The sequence below is a fragment of the Danio rerio genome, chromosome 1 (genome assembly GCF_052040795.2).
Source record: "Danio rerio strain M-AB ecotype USA chromosome 1, GRCz13ab, whole genome shotgun sequence".
NCBI classification, from domain to species: Eukaryota; Metazoa; Chordata; class Actinopteri; order Cypriniformes; family Danionidae; genus Danio; species Danio rerio.
In genome coordinates, this window is record NC_141021.1 from 36,943,552 (window position 1) to 36,963,215 (window position 19,664).

Consider the following 19,664-nt stretch of genomic DNA (forward strand, 5'->3'; position numbering starts at 1 on the left):
TTGGCGGGATGGGGGTTTGACATTATGTTAAACATTTACTTTTAAAAATAAAGGCTATTTATTTGCAGGTAGGTTCCATTGAAACTTTCCATTTCACAAAAGATTCTTTAGATTTCTAATAGTTGCCTGCTTTTTAAAAGGGACTGTTTTATGAACTACTGACTAATCTTTTTTGATGGGGAAAATGGGTTATTTAATGATATCCCATTAAATATCTCCTTTTCAACCTTTACTTTTAAAGATTACAGTATTAAAGTGCTGTACAGTTTGTTCTTTTATTCACTCTACCCTTGATTTAGAAGCGTTTGTTTGGCGTTTAGCTTTTCTGCTGTTGGTGCGAGATTTGGTTTCAGCACTCTGGACAGCGCCTGTTCTTGCTGCTCCACCGTTGAGCGACTGCGCTTATACTCACAGAGACTGCCATAAAACACCAGTCAAGAGTAAATAAATAAATAAAAAACATGAATGGAACCAATATCTTGCACTACTCTTGATTTACAGCCTCTTTCCCCCCGTCTCGCGATTTTCAGTTGACTTGATAACCCCGAGTGACGCGCGGCTCATTTGCACGATCTGACATCTTTATTCATAAATAGCCCCCATTCACATCTCTCTGACGTCCATCGACCCTCTGACGAAACCTGCTCTTATAAGATTCACAGTAAGTTTGGCTCAGTCTGAAATGTGCTGGACTGCTCCTCTCCCGAGGCGATAGTGGGCTCTTTGTGCACTGTTGGTGGCACTTGAGTGGCTGTTGGCTGATTCAGAAGGTGAGGCACTTTTCTTATGATGTTGAATTCTGATATAATTGAGTGTGCTGCCCCGCACGCATATAAGAATAGCGAATCCTAGAAATGAGCATGCAATTTAACAAAGCTTGCTGATTAAAACCTGCAGATTCAAGAAACGTTTGCTTTTTCTTTTTTTTCTTTTTTTCTTTTTTAAGTCCTGCGCAGCAACAGTTAATGCTTGATATATCTCAATATTTCAACATTGTACTGAGAAGCAAAAAAAAAAGAACATTTTATTTTTGTTTTCTTTATTTTATTAATCAATAAATTCATTTGTAATTCAAACTTTTTTAACCTAGGTCTCAATTTCTTTAGGTCTCGATGAATTTCGGTTCTTTAGAAATACAACGTCTTTAGCAGAGAGAGAAGATGAACATCCATGTGGAGGGGCTGGTGGCGATTGTCATCTTCTACCTGCTGATTTTGTTAGTGGGAATCTGGGCTGCATGGAAGAACAAAAACTCCGGCGTGATGGAGGGAACGGATCGCAGCGAGACTATTATGGTCGGCGGAAGAGATATTGGATTATTTGTCGGCGCATTTACCATGACTGGTGAGTTTCAGAGCTGAACTTAAAAAAAAAAAAAAAAAAAAAAAAACTGCTTTCTATATTTTGCATGACACGAATGATGTTTTATTGTTTTTACACTTTTATGCAATCATGCAATTATCTAACAAAATATTTTCTGTGTCTAAATAAATGAGATGCTATTAAAGATTAAAAAAAACTGCACAAAAAACTTAACATCACATAATTTCTTATCAATATAAAAAATATTGTGCTGAATAAAGGTCTAAATAAATTTCACATATCTTATTTTCTACCTACAAATTTTGCCATATCGCTATATAGATAAGTAGATTACCCCCTCCCCCACATACAGACACACACACAAGCACACAAGTAATTAAATCGATAAATTTTAATAAATAGTTATATACATTAACGGAAAAAAGTGTCATAAATGCAAAACTTGATACAGTTCAAAACCTAAGATGTGTTCACAATATGTCAGAGCACAGTACAGTATGTTAGTCGTAAATTCACAATAAAGACGGGAAAGACTTTCTAATCTTATTTGCACGTGAATTAAAAACTGGCTAATTAGGCTAATTATTCATGTATGTAGAATTGTGTTGGTCAGTATCTTACTAGCCAGTTATGATTTGTTGCTATATATATATATATATATATATATATATATATATATATATATATATATATATATATATATATATATATATATATATATATATATATATATATATATATTGCACATACAGTGCTCAGCAAATGAGAGTACCCCCCCCCCCCCCACCCACAAATCTCTTATTTAAATTACAATAAGCTTTACAATATTATATTGTTGCACATGCATTAGTTTAGTCAGTACTGAAGCCAAATCTGGAGATTACCTAACAAAATTACTTACAATCAAATTTTCTTATGGAAAAATATGAAATACAAATTATTAAAAAATAGCAAAAATCAAGAGAAACTAAATATACAAAGAATTCTGTTACAATTTTGTGGTTTGTAAATTTGTTTGCAATATTTTGCATGAATTTAAATGTATTATCTTTCCATTTCTAAAGATGTTCTGTGATCAGTAATCTATCTATCTATCCATCCATCCATCCATCCATCCATCCATCCATCCATCTAAATGTTTATATTAACAATATGTTTTTTCAGCAACGTGGGTTGGTGGAGGTTACATCAATGGTACAGCAGAATATGTATATCTGCCCGGGTTCGGCTTGGCGTGGGCACAGGCTCCCTTCGGATATGCGCTTAGCCTTGTTTTGGGTATGTTGCGCATCTACGGCAGCTTTGATAAATCATCACAGAAACATAATTTCAGTCTTAAAGTAATTTCTGTCTATTGATTCATGTCAAGGTGGCCTTTTCTTTGCTAAGCCCATGCGCTCTCGGGGTTACGTCACCATGCTTGACCCCTTCCAGCAACTGTATGGAAAGCGGATGGGTGGTCTGCTGTTCATCCCTGCACTAATGGGGGAAATGTTCTGGTCAGCCGCAATCTTATCTGCCCTCGGTAAGAAAAAAAAAGGAGGAAAACAATTAATGTGTTTTACAAGCTCTCTCATCAATGTATAGGACAAATTCTACAAATACATTTTATAACATATTTAAACATAAGGCAAAACATTGTCGTGCATTGTTAAATTCAGAGATTTTTGGGTATTTTCCTTTTTTTTCTTAGTCTGATGGGAAGAAAACAGCAAAAACACACTTTTAGTGTCTCTTTTAAAGCACTTTATCAGTTTGAATTTGTTAATTTTAATTACAATACATATTTGTTTTCTCAGAATGTTTTTTTTCATCTAAACAGAGCTATAAATCTCCACTTCAGCAGCTCTTACATACACCAAACTATTGTTTATTTAATGCATATTCTGAAGATTTTTACAATGATTAATTTCTGCAATTAATCAATCAATCAAATTAACTTTTAATGGCACTTAAAAAAAATTATTCACAGCAAGACCATCAATAAAACACAATTAAACCTTTTAAAAAGTGTCATAGTGCTACATGTGCTACATTTACACTCAACAATTTCCTGTAGAAGGGCAGCATTTTGCCAGTAACTTACTGTAAATAATTTACAACAAAAATATAGCATTTGTAGTAGGGCTGTGCAATATTAAAAAAATCGGATATTGTGATATTTTATTTTTCTATAATGGTTATTGCGATAACTGGGGTGATAAAAGAGGGTGGGTCCGTTCCTCTTTGTGGTGCCCCTGGAGACTCCCCACAGCAGTCCAGCTGTGGGGTGAGCTGAACACAGACCCCTTCTGGTGTCAGGCCCATATGACAGACCGGCCGGAAGGCATATATCAAAAAAAAGTCGGTATCATATGGACAAGTCTATTAAATCTCTAAATAATGCTTGGGCTTACACCGGATTTGACGCGGCTGGACAAGGCCCGGTGCAGCCGAAAAATGGACGAGGGTTCCCAATGCAAGGACAACACTGGGACACAAGTAAGCTAGTCCAAAGAAACAAGAATATTACCTGCGAGAACATGCGTATTGCATCCCTTCACATCGGAACACTAACTGGCAACACCGAAGAACTAGCAAAGATGCTACGGAAAAGACGAATTGACGTCTGCGAACTGCAAGAAACTAGATGGAGTGGCGCAAAATCTTATGACATGGAACGAGAACGCAGCACAAAGGGTTACAAGTTGCTCTACTATGGTAGCACGGCCACTCTTAATGGCCTGGGCATTGCCATCTCTGAGCGATTTCGCGATATTATCAAGGAGGTAAACCGCTATGATGACCGACTCATGAAGATCACCATCATCAGGTCAGAAAGAACACACTTTCTCCTCCTATGCGCCGCAGGCCAGACGAAGTGACACTGAGAAAGATGCATTCTGCATTCATACCCGCACCGTCCCTGCTGATAATTATCTAGTGATCGCTGGCGATTTCAATGGTCACGTCGGTGAAACTGCGGATGGAAATCGGTGCCATGGGGGTAAAGGATATGGTCAGCGAAACAAAGATGGTGAGCGTATCATTGATTTTTCTAACTCGCATAACCTAGCCATTACCAATACATGGTTTATCAAAAGACCAACACAGCTCCTGACGTACTACAGCAATGACAACAAATCACAGATTGACTACGTCCTTGTGCGATGCCAACACATAACCACCATAACTAACGTAAAGGTTGTGCCATATGAAACAATCGCGACACAACACCGCCCTATCATCGCAGTTATAAACATCAAAGTACCTCAATAGCAGTGGGAAAACCGCACTGGTTTCGCTTCCGCGAGATGAAGGCAGAAATGATTCTACACGTACAACTACCTGACATAACGACAACCGAAGAAACGTGGAACCAAGTGAAACACGTCGTTCACTATGCGGCCCATAAGATGATTGGAGTCACCAAACCCGTAAACGTTTCATCAAGCATGAGGGTTGGCTGTGGACCGATGATGTAAAGAGGAAAGTCCGTGAAAAAAAGAGACTTGTCAGCTGACGGGCTGTATTAGAAAGGTGGCGTGTATACTTTGAGCAAATCTCTACCAATAGTATGGCCCCGTACCTCCAATTAGCACAGCAGAAGTCAAGGATACGATCAAGCAAATGAAAGCTGGAAAGGCAACCGGTCCAGATGACATAGCAGCAGAACTATGGAAGGCTGAGAGCTAGAACCCAGTGCCATGGCTAACTGACTTCTTTAACAAAGTCATTGAAGAACAAAGGACGCTAACCGACTGGCAGAATAGCAATACTGTGCCTGTCTGGAAAAAAAAAAGGGTGCCCCAGCTAAATGCTCAAATTACTGTTCTATCGGACTACTTTCGCACACAATGAAGATCTTTGAACCTGTTCTTGACAAGCGAATTCATGACATCGCAAGCACCACTATCCAAACAGGCGGGATTCGTCAAGGGATGTGGCACTACTGATGCCATCCACACTGTTCGCCTCCTGCTCGAGAAATATCAGGAGAAGCACCAGACCCTCCACATGGCCTTCCTCAACCTGGAGAAGGCTTTTGACTGGGTCCCACATGAGCTCTTCTGGTACGCTCTCAGCCAGCACCATGTGCCAGAGGAACTGGTCCGATGGGTCTAACTACTCTATTGTGAACCGAAAAGCCAAGTCAGAAACACAGCTGGAACGTCAAAACCATTTCAAGTCTCAGTAGGTGTACACCAAGGAAGCACCCTTTCTGTGCTTCTCTTAATTCTCACAATGGACACCATTACTCAAGACATTCAGCGTCCAGCGCCATACACAATACTCTATGTGATGACGTGTTCTTGGCCTCTAACAATAAGATTGACTTGGAGCAATTCGTCCAGACCTGGGATGAACGACTGGCACGACATGGCCTGCGACTAAATCTCAAGAAGACCGAGTACTTGACGACAAACCCGAAGAAAGATTGCACAATAAATGTCAGTGGCACCGACCACACATGAAATAATTAAAATCCCTCAGATCGGTGATTACAGCTGATGGTGACTTGCAACCTGAGATCACTGCGCGGATTAATGCCACATAGACAAAATGGCGTTCGACAACTGGCGTGCTCTGCGACCGTCAGATGAAGGATCATCTGAAATCGAAAGTCTACCAAGCAGTAATTCGTCCCGTCGCCCTGTATGGAGCTGAATGCTGGCTGATCACGAAGACTGCCAAACGACGTCTCGCTGTGATGGAAACGAAAATGCTGCGATTGAATCACCCGTTTTGATCATGTTTGCAATGATGACATCAGACAGCAATGTGGTGTAGCACCAATCAGAGACAAAATCAAAGAAGCCCACCTTCGGTGGAATGGCCACGCACTACGTGCAAGTGAATACTCTCTTGCAAAGACTGGCCTCAACATCAATGTTGAAGGAAAACATCCAAAAGGTCGTCCAAAGCAGCGATGGCTTGATACGCTACACGCCGACCTTGTCGCCACATGACTTCATCCTGACCAAGCCTTAAACTGCGACAAATGGAGGACTTGTTCCAAAAGAGCCGACCCCGTAACCATACGGGACTAAGGCCAAAGAAGAAGAGTTATTGCGATATAAATACAGTTTTTAGAAGATTATTTGAATAGTTCTATTTAATGATTTACTGGGGAGCTGAAGAGTATTAGGTACAAAAATTTATTAATCAAAAGGCTAAAAGCAATTCTTACTTTACAATTCTTTTGTGTTGTTTCTTGTCTAAATATCCAAGACCAAGTAAAAATATTGTTTAGTGTTCATCTTCAAACCAAATAACTGAAAAATGAGAGTTTTTTTGCTTGTTTTAAGGAAATGATCTGCCAGTGCATGGGGTAAGTGAAATAATCTTGTTTTCGCTTTTGAAACAAGACTAAATATTTAAAGATTTTTATTTTATTTTTTTTGTATAAAAGCATATAAATTACATATAAATACAGTGATTAAATACAATTCTGTAGCTCCGGGTCAACTATAATTCAGACTGCACATTGTATACCTGTGAAATGTGACTGTTGCGGATGTGCACATTGCAATTATCGAAGCTGAAACAATATATTGCACGGCCCTAATTTACAGCACCATTTACCTTTCTGAATATATATTTTGAGTATTTTTTTTATCTTTACTGTAAAATATACAGTTATTTTCACTATGCAACTTTTAAAATACAGTAGCATACTGCATAACTGTCCTACAGTAAAATGCAGATCATTTTATAGTTAAATACTGTGTAATTTACAAAAATTGTGTATCAAAAACCATTTTGAATAAGTAGAGTAGGCTTTAGAAGGTTTAATAATACAAAAACGTGTTTGTAATTCCAATGTTTTAAATTTTTTCACCTGCAGTATCTTAATGGAAGTGATTTTTCTTTCTATGCCAGGTGCCACACTGAGTGTGATCATTGACATTGACATCAACATGTCTGTGGTGATTTCGGCTCTTATTGCCATCTTCTACACGTTGGTGGGTGGCCTGTATTCAGTGGCTTACACTGATGTCGTCCAGCTCTTCTGCATTTTTTTAGGACTGGTAAGGCTTGACACGATGAAGTCATTGCAGTGATGTCATTGTCCTCTTAATTCATGTCTGCATGTCTTCAGCAGCACTGAACACAATGTGATTGATCAAAGTGGCTGTCTTAGCAGTGACAGCTCATTAATCACACTTTAGAGATACAAGTAATAAGCTCATACAAGTAGCATAAAATACTTTATTTTGTTGGAGTATTAGTAGACTGTCTGCGTAATATCTGTAGATACTGTTCCTTCAACAGACATTTAGCTGACTATAAGAAACTCTGCAAGTACATGTCAACTTACCTTAATAACCCTTACCCCAACCCTAACCCCAACCTAATCTAATGAGAATTAGTTGGCATATAGATGCAATGTAACTTAAATAATTAACTTAAACGGACCATCAAAATAAAGTGTGACCAATAAATAAATAAATACATATACATTTGCGCTACCACTTTACATTTAGTTTCATATTTACATTGATATGGAATATAATAATGATAATAATAACAGACACATAGCCAGCCCAGTAAAAGGGTTTGTTCTTTTTTTTTTTTTTTTTTTTTTAGGCGACCTTTTTGCAGTTAGCATTATGTTCTGTTTATTTGAGAGGTTAAATACTGCATTTCAATGACATTTTAAGCAGAATTTTTAGCTGGATTAGCTTGTCAGGTGGTCATCATAACATCTTGAGGTACCAAAAACATTTTCTAAATATGGAGAATAAAGAAATATCAGAAAAAATGAAATACAATTTTATTACATTTATTACATATATTATTGAAAAACAGGTTTAAGATAAAGTTTTAAATGAAAAAAGAAAAACAAAACTGTAGCCAGTTGTCATTTATTGGGCAAATAACAAACTAACCAATACATTAAAAAAATTAAAACATAATAATTTGAAATAATGTAGAGCTTGACATTTTTTCTAGTCTCTTTCGTAAAAAAAAAAAAGGAAATTTTGAAAATTCATGGATTAAAAAACATACCCTTAGTATTAAAATGAACCCTGATATGGGCCTCTTTTGGTGCTTCAAACCTTTTTTTTTAGGTATTTTTGCTCCAGAATAAGGTCCAGAATAAAAGTTGGGCGACTTAAAGTGAAAGATGACTTCACCTTATTTATATTGTATGTTTTCTTGAAAAATAATTGTTTCTATTCATAGCAGTCTAAATAAGACAAATGACCTTATGAATGGAATAAAAATGACCTTTTATCAGTGGGCGGTCATCTTATCATCTGATTTTTTTGCAAAATGGAAAATAATAATTATCAAAATATATTACCCTTAATTAATTAATTATTGTTTTATTTGTATTTTTTATTCTATATATAAAAATAATGATAAAATTTATCTAGTGGACAGATTTAATTTAAATTAATTTAATTTTATTTTATTTTGTTGTTTTAAAGATTTATTAAAATGAATCTGTTACCTCAAAAGAAATGTAAAATGTTGCCTGTTCATTTCACTGTGCCAACCCCTGATTAATAATAGGACTTCGCTGAAAATAAAATGAATGAATGAATGAATGAATGAATGAATGTATAATGTTTAAAATCACCTCTATATGCAACACATTAATTTAAGAATGTGTTATTACAATGTAGTTAACAGTCTATTGTATCTTAATAGTGTACCATGTTGTTTTTGTAGTGGGTGAGTGTTCCTTTTGCGCTCTCGAACCCGGCTGTATCTGACATCGGAGTGACAGCAGTGAAGCAGCTCCATGCTAATCAGACCGCATGGCTTGGGAAGATAGAAAGCTCTGACAAATGGATGTGGGCTGACAACTTCTGCCTTCTGGTGAGTGGACAACTCGTTGTAGCACGATGGGATAGAGACCCAATCTTTTCACCAATGGAGAATTGTTGATTCTGAAGGGCCAAATCTAATTTCTCAGTTTATTGAACAATGCAATCATTCGTGGGAAAGAGAAATAAATAGGACTAAAAGAAACTGAGAGAGAGAAAGTGTGTGTGTGTGTGTGTGTGTGTGTGTGTGTGTGTGTGCGTGTGTGTGTGTGTGTGTGTTTGTGTGTGTGTGTGTGTGTGTGTGTGTGTGTGTGTGTGTGTGTGTGTGTGTGTGTGTGTGTGTGTGTGTGTGAATAAGCGGTAAAAGTGTTCCATCTCATTCAATCTCGACAATATGGCTATAGATGTGCAAACTTTACTTATTTTCAAATAGATTACTTAAAAATAACTGATCAACTTTGAAGTCTAACCTGCAAAAATGACTGTAACAAACAGTTAATTAAAGGTGACAAACAGTAGAAATCTCTTACCTGGTTAACAGTAAGTTTATTTAATTTACATAGTGACCAACCATCAATTCTATCAATTCTATCTATTTACTCTTTTACATAACTGTGGTTCTAAGGTAGTTCTCATCAGTTATATACAATTTTTTATGTTTAATGTTGATTGCATTACTTTAGTGTTTTGTGTTACCATAATAGTCTTCTATACACACTACCTGACAAAAATCTTGTTGTCAATCCCAGTTGTAAGAGCAACAAATAATAACTTGACTTCTAGTTGATCTCTGGAAAAATAACAGAAGGTAGATGTTTTTAGATAAATCATCTGTTGAAATTCATCCCAAATATCCTGAAAGGTCGAGGTGCTCCAGAATTGGCCAGCCCAATCACCAGACATGAACATTGTTGAGCATGTCTGGGGTAAGATGGAGAAAGCATTGAAGATGATGAAGATAAATCTCGATGAACTCTGGGAGTCCTGCAAGAACTCTTTCTTTGCCATTTCAAATTACTTTAATAATAAGTTGTTTGAGTCATTGCTGAGATGTATGGATGCGGTCCTTCAAGTTCATGGGATTTATACACATTATTAATACTTTTTCCTCTGCTCCATGACTTTATTTGTGTTCCTAAAACTTGGATAAGTGACAAGACTTTTGTCAGGCAATGTATTAGTATGTTTTTCTTCTTGTGGACAAGTTGTTTGTGATGAGCTTTGGTTCATCATATTACTGCTCTTTTTTGTGTGTCTGTTTGTTTTATATGTGTAACAAATTTACAACTCATAAATTTTAGTACTTAAAAATATGCAAACACTAGTTTACTGTAAACTTAGAAATTAATTTTATGGTTTTTATCAGGTGGTTTCTAAATACAGCTATCAATTGTTTATCGAAAATTTTACAGATTTCTTTTAAAGCTATTTATTTATTTACTTTTTTTTAGCCCTGAGTTTATTAACGGATTGTTTTTTGTTTTTGTTTTAAATCTGAATTCAACGGTATTCTCAGAGTTCATCCGTTGAATATTAAAAGTCATCTTATTGGTATTAACAAATGATTTCAGCAGATCATCAATAACCCCAAACACTCGAATCAAGTCTTTCTGCATTGATAATACTGATAAATATAGAATATTGAATAGTGAATATTACGGTACTGCAGAGAATAGCTTTTTGTAAAATCCATCTACTGGCATTCATTCAACTTATTTTAAAAAACATTTGATTTTATTTTTCTAAATTATATAAACTCTTGATATTGTACAGTATTGTACATGTCTGTTGTCTGTATTTACAATGATGTTTCTGTTCCTAGATGTTGGGGGGGATTCCCTGGCAGGTGTATTTTCAAAGGGTTCTTTCTGCCTCTTCAGCTACCTATGCTCAAGTCCTTTCCTTCCTGGCTGCCTTTGGCTGCATCATCATGGCTATTCCCTCTGTCCTGATTGGAGCCATAGGGGCTTCCACAGGTAAAACAGAACCAGAATACTTCTTCTTCTCTTTTTCATCTATCTATCTATCTATCTATCTATCTATCTATCTATCTATCTATCTATCTATCTATCTATCTATCTATCTATCTATCTATCTATCTATCTATCTATCTATCTATCTATCTATCTATCTATCTATCTATCTATCTATCTATCTATCTATTTATCTATCTATCTATCTGTCTATCTGTCTGTCTGTCTGTCTATGCTGCTGCTATGGGCCATTACTGTATATAACATGTGTAAGTACACATTTACATAACCATGACAACTCAACATAAATTGTTGATTTAAACTAGTACTTCAGAGTTAAAATCATTACAGTAACAACTACAATTTTCTTTAAAAAAAAAAAAAAGCTAAATATTTATTTTTTGTTACATTTATCAAGTGCATCTTGATTATATTGAGGACAACGTGGTGGCGCAGTAGGTAGTGCTGTCGCCTCGCAGCAAGAAGGTCGCTGGTTCAAGCCTCGACTGGGACAGTTTTCATTTCTGTGTGGAGTTTGCATGTTCTCCCCGCATTTGCGTGGGTTTTTTCTCTGGGTGCTCTGGTTTCCCCCACAAGTCCAAAGATATGCGGTACATGTGAATTGGGTAGGCTAAAATTGTCCATGGTGTATGTTTGTGAATGAGAGTGTATGAGTGTTTCCCAGTGATGGGTTGCAGCTGGAAGGCCATCCGCTGCATAAATACATATGCTGGATAAGTTGGCAGTTAATTTCGCTGTGGCGACCCCAGATTAATAAAGGGACTAAGCTGAAAATAAAATAAAAGAAAGAATCTTGATTACATCATCTCAAACTAAGTAAAAAGTATTACTTTTTAATAGTATATATATATATATATATATATATATATATATATATATATATATATATATATATATATATATATATATATATATATATATATTATTATTATTATTATTATTATTATTATTATTATTAACCAATGTCTATTTTGTACCATAGTATTTTTATTGTGTTAAAAAATAAAATATTCTTTAGAAAATTAGTTAAATATGTCTTTAACATGTTAAAAAAAAATCATCTTAATACTGCAGTAAATGTTTTATTAGCCTCATATTTTATATGTTTATTTAGGTATTTTAAATTGTACCAACAATAATTCGCCCCTCCCTCCTGCAACTAAATTTTTCTACAGAGGACGGGACCAGAACCTGCCACTCACATGAGATTGTACCAATTAGCAAATGACAACAAGTCAACATATAAATCCCAATGAACGAAATAAAATCCCCTTTTGTCTTTTTTCACATGCATCTCATTATTTGTTTCACTTGGATATACATCCACAACACGAGAGGAAAAGGCAATCGTAACATTGTTGAATCCCAACCTTTCAGCAACAGCGAAAAGTTTTGCATTAAAAAAACAGCAGCTGCAAACAAAGTCATCCCAAATGTCTAATTAAACAGATTTACAGACTGCATCCACTTACAGTTCGCTAGACTGAGACTTTAGAGTGCAAAAATCTGGGAAGGCTCATTATTTTACCAATAAAAGCTTCAGGTTTGTCTAACTTTTCTTAAACAGACGATACAAAAGATCTCTTTAATACACTAATTCTGTTGTTCCCCCCTCCTTCAATAGCCCCCTGCCTTCACCCATAATTATTCACAGCTCAGCCAAACTAAAAAATGTGCATCAAAGTCTTTTGCATATTGTTTCCTGTACATGTTTCCTTGTCCCAAAGCACATTCCCCCCCTTTGAGCGTGTACTGTATTTAGCATATACTGTCAGTACTTCTAATTACGTGATCAGTTGTTTCTCATTATTAGGGGACCAGTGTGATTTGCAGTGGGGTGTTATGGGAGGTGTTTCCCCAGGCTGTTTCTGCCTCGGGTGGAAACCATGTTCTCTTCAGATCACTAAAGAAATGAGTAAATAACAACAGCTGGTCTCCCTCATACATTATTAACCGATTATCCGTTTAACGATGTGAACCCTGTAAATATTACATCTGAGGGAGGCTCACAGCTACCAGATTTAATCAACAGTCTTTCAGCATCAAAGGCACAGCCAGTCACTTATTACTGCACTTATTGGGAATAACAGTCTAATCAAGCATAAAGCTTGGATTGTAAGCAAACAGAATTTGGAATAAAATGTTATGAATAATGTTTGGGCTCATTTAATATGTATTCATCTCATGTATGAAAAAAGAAGAAAAAAAAAGTAACATTATTTTATTTATTTATTTTTTGCTAATGGTTATCATGGAATGGATATACAGTATGTGTGTTTTGCTCCACAGATTGGAACCAGACCTCGTACGGGCCGATTCCTCCCATGCAGAAGGACCAGTCGGACATGATCTTGCCAATTGTGCTCCAGCACCTTTGTCCAGCCTACATCTCCTTCTTTGGTCTGGGGGCCGTTTCTGCTGCAGTGATGTCATCTGCTGACTCATCCATCCTATCGGCCAGCTCAATGTTCGCAAGGAACATCTACCAGCTCGCTTTCCGCCAATCGGTGAGAGACTGGCTATTTGGATTAAATGCAAAGTCATTTATTGAAAAAAAGGCTCTCTATTGAAGTCAGATTTATTGTTTTTTAAATATTTAAATATTATCAGACATACTGTGAAAAGTTCCTTGCTCTGTTAAAAAGCATTTAGGAAACATTTATAAAAGAAAAAAATAATTCTGACTTCAACTGTATATATTTCATTTATTTGACTACAAACCCGAATGTTCCTACATCAAGATGAATTTACAAAAGCTAAATATTTCTACATTGAGTGTGTTTACTCTTAAACTATTCCAGTAAGAAACTTATTTCAAAGGAAACTCAAAGGAAAGGTTGTTTCCCCATTGGTATGAGAAAGCATTTTTTTAACCTTTTTCTTTTTTTCTTCTTCTTGTTTTAAGAGTATACTCACTTTTTAATGAAATAAAATAAAACTTTATCCAAGGAGTTTATATTTTAAGTTGTACGTTGTAAGTTTTTTTTATATATATTATAATAAATAGTAATAAAATTATAATTTTTAGCAATTACTAATTCATTCTTTAATTTAAAATATTTAATTATTTTTAATTACTATGGAGCTGTACTAAACAATCAAATTTGATAAATCGTCAAGGTTCTACCTTTTTTTTTTTGGTCAAAATTTAGTTATTAACATTTTCTTATTAATTGACAACGTATTTACATTATGGGATTTTGTTTTACGTTGTGTACAATTTAAGACTTTTTATTAACAAAAAAAAAAAATGTTACACACATACTGTTTGCTAATAGAATGCAAAAAGTTTTGAAGCTCAATGTCTCAAAATCATTTAGAACACAAATGGAACCTTATAATTCCAAGGTGACGTAATGCTTCAATGTATGACTTTGTTGATTTATTAGCATTAAAGGGCCATGAACACCTCTAGTTTGAAAAAAGGTCAGGAAAGTGGGTGAGTCCAACTTTATTTAGGTGGGAGTGTCGAATGGCGAAAAAGGGAAGGGTTTGCATGAAAAGAAGAGTTTCATTACGCGCACAACCGCTGATTTTCGCAACACAAACACATACGCAGAGGAGATAGACAGTGATTTAAAGGGCTGCATTTTCAGCGTAACAGAGAGCTGTGTGGAATTGGAGGATTTTCAGTACATAGTGATATTACTGTAAACTTAGAAACTAAATGTTTTTAGCTAAGGTATGTCTTTAAAAACTGAAAGAGTACTGCTGACGATACCAACTAACTTTGCCATCTAAATAAACATAAACAAAGAACACTGATCACACACTTACCAAATCTGTAGAGACAGGACAATCAACACGAACTGAAACCGCACCTTTTTTTAAAAGAAGACGATTGGCAAATCTTTATTTCACAATTTCCATTTCCTTATTGTGGAGAAATGGAAACAAAAACTTCGTTGTGGTATATTTAGAAATGCAACACTGAAGACCCATGTCTTCAAACAATTTTTCTTCTACTAGTTTGAATTACAGTTGGCAACACAACCTGGCGTCTCTCTGAACACTGTAACAGGTAAAATGAGTCTTCAAAGCTATATCATGTATATTAATAAAGTTGCATCTCGTTCACAATAAGTGGTGCTGATTGATTCGAACAAAGTCTTTCTCATGAATTAATGAACAGATGTGCTGAAAACTCAATGATGTCACTTTGTATCAGCTGATACGGACATCCAATCTCCATGCTGGAATTTACACAATGATCTCATCGCCGTGACGGAAGTAAGAACCTAAACTCTAAACTAAAATCTAAACTAAATAACGCAAAAACAACCAATTTTTACTTTTTAGCGAAATATGTGTCCTATTAGTGTTTTTAGCACAGTGGGGCATATATATATATTACTGTCAACATCTAAAAAAAAAATGTGTTTTGGTGTTTCGTGACCCTTTAACTTACATTAGCATAATTTGTCAACATTTACTCACAATCAAAACCAAGACTTTCATTCTTCTAGGAAACAAAAAAGAAGATATTTTGAAGAACGTGTCATGTGTTGCTGTCCAGTGGTGTTCCAAACAACACTAAAACTTACTTGCATTTACTGTATTGATAAAAGCTAAAAACAAATCAATGCATTCTAGTTTTTTAATAAATTAAAAGCTACACACAAATATTACACAAGCAATAGTGTACTGTTTTGTTTTACTTGTCTTCTAACTCCCACCTCATCTTTTATCCTGACCTCCAGGCCTCTGACCGTGAGATAGTGTGGGTCATGCGGATCACCATCTTTGTATTTGGGGCTCTCGCGACAGCCATGGCTCTCCTGACCGGGACGGTGTATGGTTTATGGTACCTGAGCTCTGACCTGGTCTACGTCATCATCTTTCCCCAACTTCTTAGTGTGCTCTTCATCCGGGGCACCAACACTTACGGCTCTGTAGCTGGATACTTCTTTGGCTTGATTCTACGCATTGGCGGAGGAGAACCTTACCTCAAACTACCTCCATTCATTTACTACCCCGGATGGACCATTGAGGAGAAGGTCCATCATTTGACCCATGAGGTGGAATACCTGGTTATGCAGAGGTTTCCTTTTAAGACTGCTTCAATGCTGGCGTCATTCCTCAGCAATGTAGCATTCTCGTATCTGTTTAAATATCTGTTTGAGAGCGGAACTTTGTCAGCTAAATATGATTTCTTGGATGCCGTGGTGGCCCAGCACAGTGCTGAGATCATGGACAAGACCACTCTGGTCAATAAAAACATCATCGGGCTAAATGAAATGGCCCCTGTCAAACCGAGACTCAGTGTTACTTTAGCTGCTACCTTCACTAGGAAAGAAACCCTAGAAGAGGAGGACTCCAGCCCGGAGTCACCCATTCACGAAAATGAGTAGAGCATTTATGGTCAATCCTGAGAAGAAGACTCCATAATGTGAACAACAGAGCTTCATCTGAAAAGAAAAGAATTATCTGATTTGAATAATGTAATCCATTGATGCCACATCCTTTTCTGGAATTTTCATTACTACCTTTTTGAAGGGAAAATGGGACAGTGTTTGAAACTGTTGAGAACGGAAAATAGAAGAACTGGTTTGAGTGATATTCGGAAAAACTGACTTGATGGTGTTTCTTATTCTGAGAAGCTGGTGGACTCCTGATGGTATGTACGAACCCTGAGTGACTTTCCTTTCCCTTCTAAAGAAAATGGTGAGACACTGTGATAATCCTGAATATTTGATTGCATTAATGGGATAGTTCACACAAAAATGTGATGGTATGTTTGTTTTATTTTTGTCCACCGATACAATCAAATATATTTGGCTTTTATTGTTTAAGTGTGGAAAAAAAATACAGTTTCTGCCACAGGATAAAAAAGGGAATTTTTATCTCACAAGGGACATAATTGTAAGATATACTGTAATATAAGAACTGTTAGATACAAACAGAAGCAGTAAATTATGATAAAAAATATCAGAATTCTGCATTTCTTTTTAGGATTGCCACTTTATTTGTTATTTAAATGCAAGTTTAGTAGTGTTTCTGACCTAATTTCTCAAAATATTAATATTACATATAACAATTCAAAGTGTCTTATTAAAAGCTGAATTTGTGAAGGTTAAGTTTTATATAAACTAATATATAAACGTATGTTTTAGGAAAAAGTCTAAACTATGTTAACTGGCATATAAACTTACTAGGGCTGTGCGATTAATCAGATTTGACATGTTTCGATTAGCTAAATCACAAGAGGCAGTGATATGAAATATATATGATTTAATTTCCCCTGCCCAGAGCAAATGCGTGACTCCCGTCTGTGTGTGACAATCTTACTAGCCAATTGAGTGCGAATACCTTTGTTCTGCCCAATCAGAATTGCGCAACCGAACTATGCAGAACACCCACATTTAAACAAGCAAACAGTAAAGCTGTCAAAAACACTGATTTCTTAACAATTTAAAACAGCATCTTTGGATCTTATTTCTGCTAGAGATACTGTTAAACAAATGTAAAAAATATATAAAAAATCGTACATATACCGTAAGAACGGTATAGCAGAAAATATTTATGGTTTTAAAACTTTGACTTTTCCAAACCACGGTATACATTAAAAACGGTTATTGTCCTATGCCTAGCTGTTACACCATATGAAAAAAAATATATCACAAAGGCACCAGGAGGTAACTAACATCATAACTCACTACTGTTTGCTTTAGAGAAAAATTAGGGTTTAATTTCTGAGTATTCATAAACAAATTTAAATAAAAGTTGGAGTAATTTTATATTTTTTCAGTTCCTCACTGCATTTTAGCAGTAAGAAGCTACTATACAGATTGTTGAGCTGAAGCTTTACTACCAAATTAAATCACAAATCAAATTGAAATAGCAATATCTGATAAAAAAAAAAAAAAATCACTATTAGATATTTTCCCCAAATCACACAGCCCTAAAACATACACTTAAAAATGATGTTTGCAGCTTTCTTAAACTACTCATTCAAAATCAGTTGAAACAACACGTTTCTTACGTTATTTTTAAGACAACCTATTTTATATATGTTGAATACACTTCAATTTGTAAAAACAATTAATTTAACTTAGTTGATTTGTGTTGGGACAGCTTGAAATAATTGTGTGTAGCCCAGCATTTAATTTAAGCATATATATAAAAATAATTTTTTGGAAAAAATCTGAATTGTGAGATATGATCTAACAAGAAAAATCTTAAATGTGATTGAAATTTTTAAGGCTCCTGTGTGTACTGTACTTTCAGTAATTTCACTTTTATGGGGATAAATATGTTGATTTGATTGCTTTTAATGTCAAATATCTGAAAATAAACATACACTGTAAAAAATCCAGGGTTCCTTACACTTCATTCATGTTGTGCCAACACAAATCGATTAAGTTAACTTAACACTTTTTATATATGTGTTGATTGAGAATTAAGTTGTCCCAATAAAATCTCAAGAATTGTGTTGTTTTGGCTCAATTTAAATAAGTAGTTTGAACAAGTAAAAGTTTTTTTGTTGTTGTTGTTGTTGTTTTTTTTGAGTATAGGAAAATGCAAATTTTGAAAGAACATTTCAGACAGCAAATACTATAACATGTAATATACAATATTAGGAACCATAGAATTGTGAGATAAAAAGTTGCAGTTACCTTTTTATTCTGTAATAGAGACAGGCTTCCTTTGAAATATTTGAAACTGAGTAAATGATGGCAGGATTGTATTTTTTTATTCTGTGAACTGTCCCTATAATGTTTCTGAATCTGGACTCAGGTCAGTCCAGAATTTAAAAAAAAAAATGTAACAGAGATGATGATAATATATCCAATTATAGCTGTATATGAAAAAGAATAATAGGTGTAAGTTCATGTCATGCCATTACTTGCGTCGAACTCCCATGGTAGATTTTAGTGCAGATTATCCTATCGTCCTCTCATAAAAATCAAATGTAGCTAAACAGTAATAAGCTGCTTTATAAATGTATAATTGTATAACAAGTGACGTGCTTCCCATCTACGAAATACCTTTAAAAACTGTGACATAAGAGTGCACATGTGGCAAATACATTTTTCATGTTCGTAGTGCAATATTAAGATGAACGGGAAGACTTAGAACATGGGGAAGTGAAAAAAAAAAAAAACATACTTAATCTTATAATCGCCTTAACTAGCTACATTGATTAGATTGGAGTGATTGGACATTATGCAAACCTGGTTTGTCACTTTGTTGTACTTGAAAATGAATGTAGCAACTGATTTACCAGATGTAATAATAACCTCCAGGGTCTGTGCTGTGTTGACTTTTATTTTTGTGATTTGCAAAGTCATACGTATGTCTAAAGAAGTCATTGTACCTGGTTCCAGGACGATCCAGCTGCTGTGTTGTTTTGTTGGCTTTAGCGATACAAGAATTTGTGTGTTGTGTGTGTGTGTATTTATATTCCAATGAATATATCTGTCCAGTATTTCACTAAAATGTAAAGTGTCACTTTACCATTCAACAAGCATATATATATAACAATATATTTATTTGAGTTGGTTGGAGCCAGCTACACAAATCTATATTTATTTATTATTTGTGGCCTACATAGAAGAGATAATAAATTTTATTGTTAAGACTTTCA

At 35.2% G+C, this 19,664-nt stretch overlaps 1 protein-coding gene across 3 annotated transcripts; it reads left to right on the top strand.

The window, feature by feature from the left end:
• The first annotated feature begins 674 nt into the window (after positions 1–674).
• Positions 675–19,664, top strand: slc5a7a (solute carrier family 5 member 7a). Of its 3 annotated transcripts, XR_015476688.1 has the most exons (11): positions 675–770; positions 1,107–1,344; positions 2,488–2,601; positions 2,693–2,848; positions 7,186–7,334; positions 8,986–9,135; positions 10,906–11,059; positions 13,367–13,584; positions 15,778–17,454; positions 17,498–18,002; positions 18,534–19,664. XR_015476688.1 is itself a non-coding variant. In XM_087237343.1 (9 exons), exons 2-9 carry the CDS (start codon positions 1,161–1,163, stop codon positions 16,426–16,428), a joined length of 1,776 nt encoding a protein of 591 aa, XP_087093469.1. In that variant the 5' UTR covers positions 675–770; positions 1,107–1,160; the 3' UTR covers positions 16,429–19,664. The 3 variants fall into 3 exon arrangements, 1 of the variants encoding a protein (XP_087093469.1); XR_015476687.1 differs by having other exon boundaries at positions 17,498–19,664; XM_087237343.1 differs by having other exon boundaries at positions 15,778–19,664.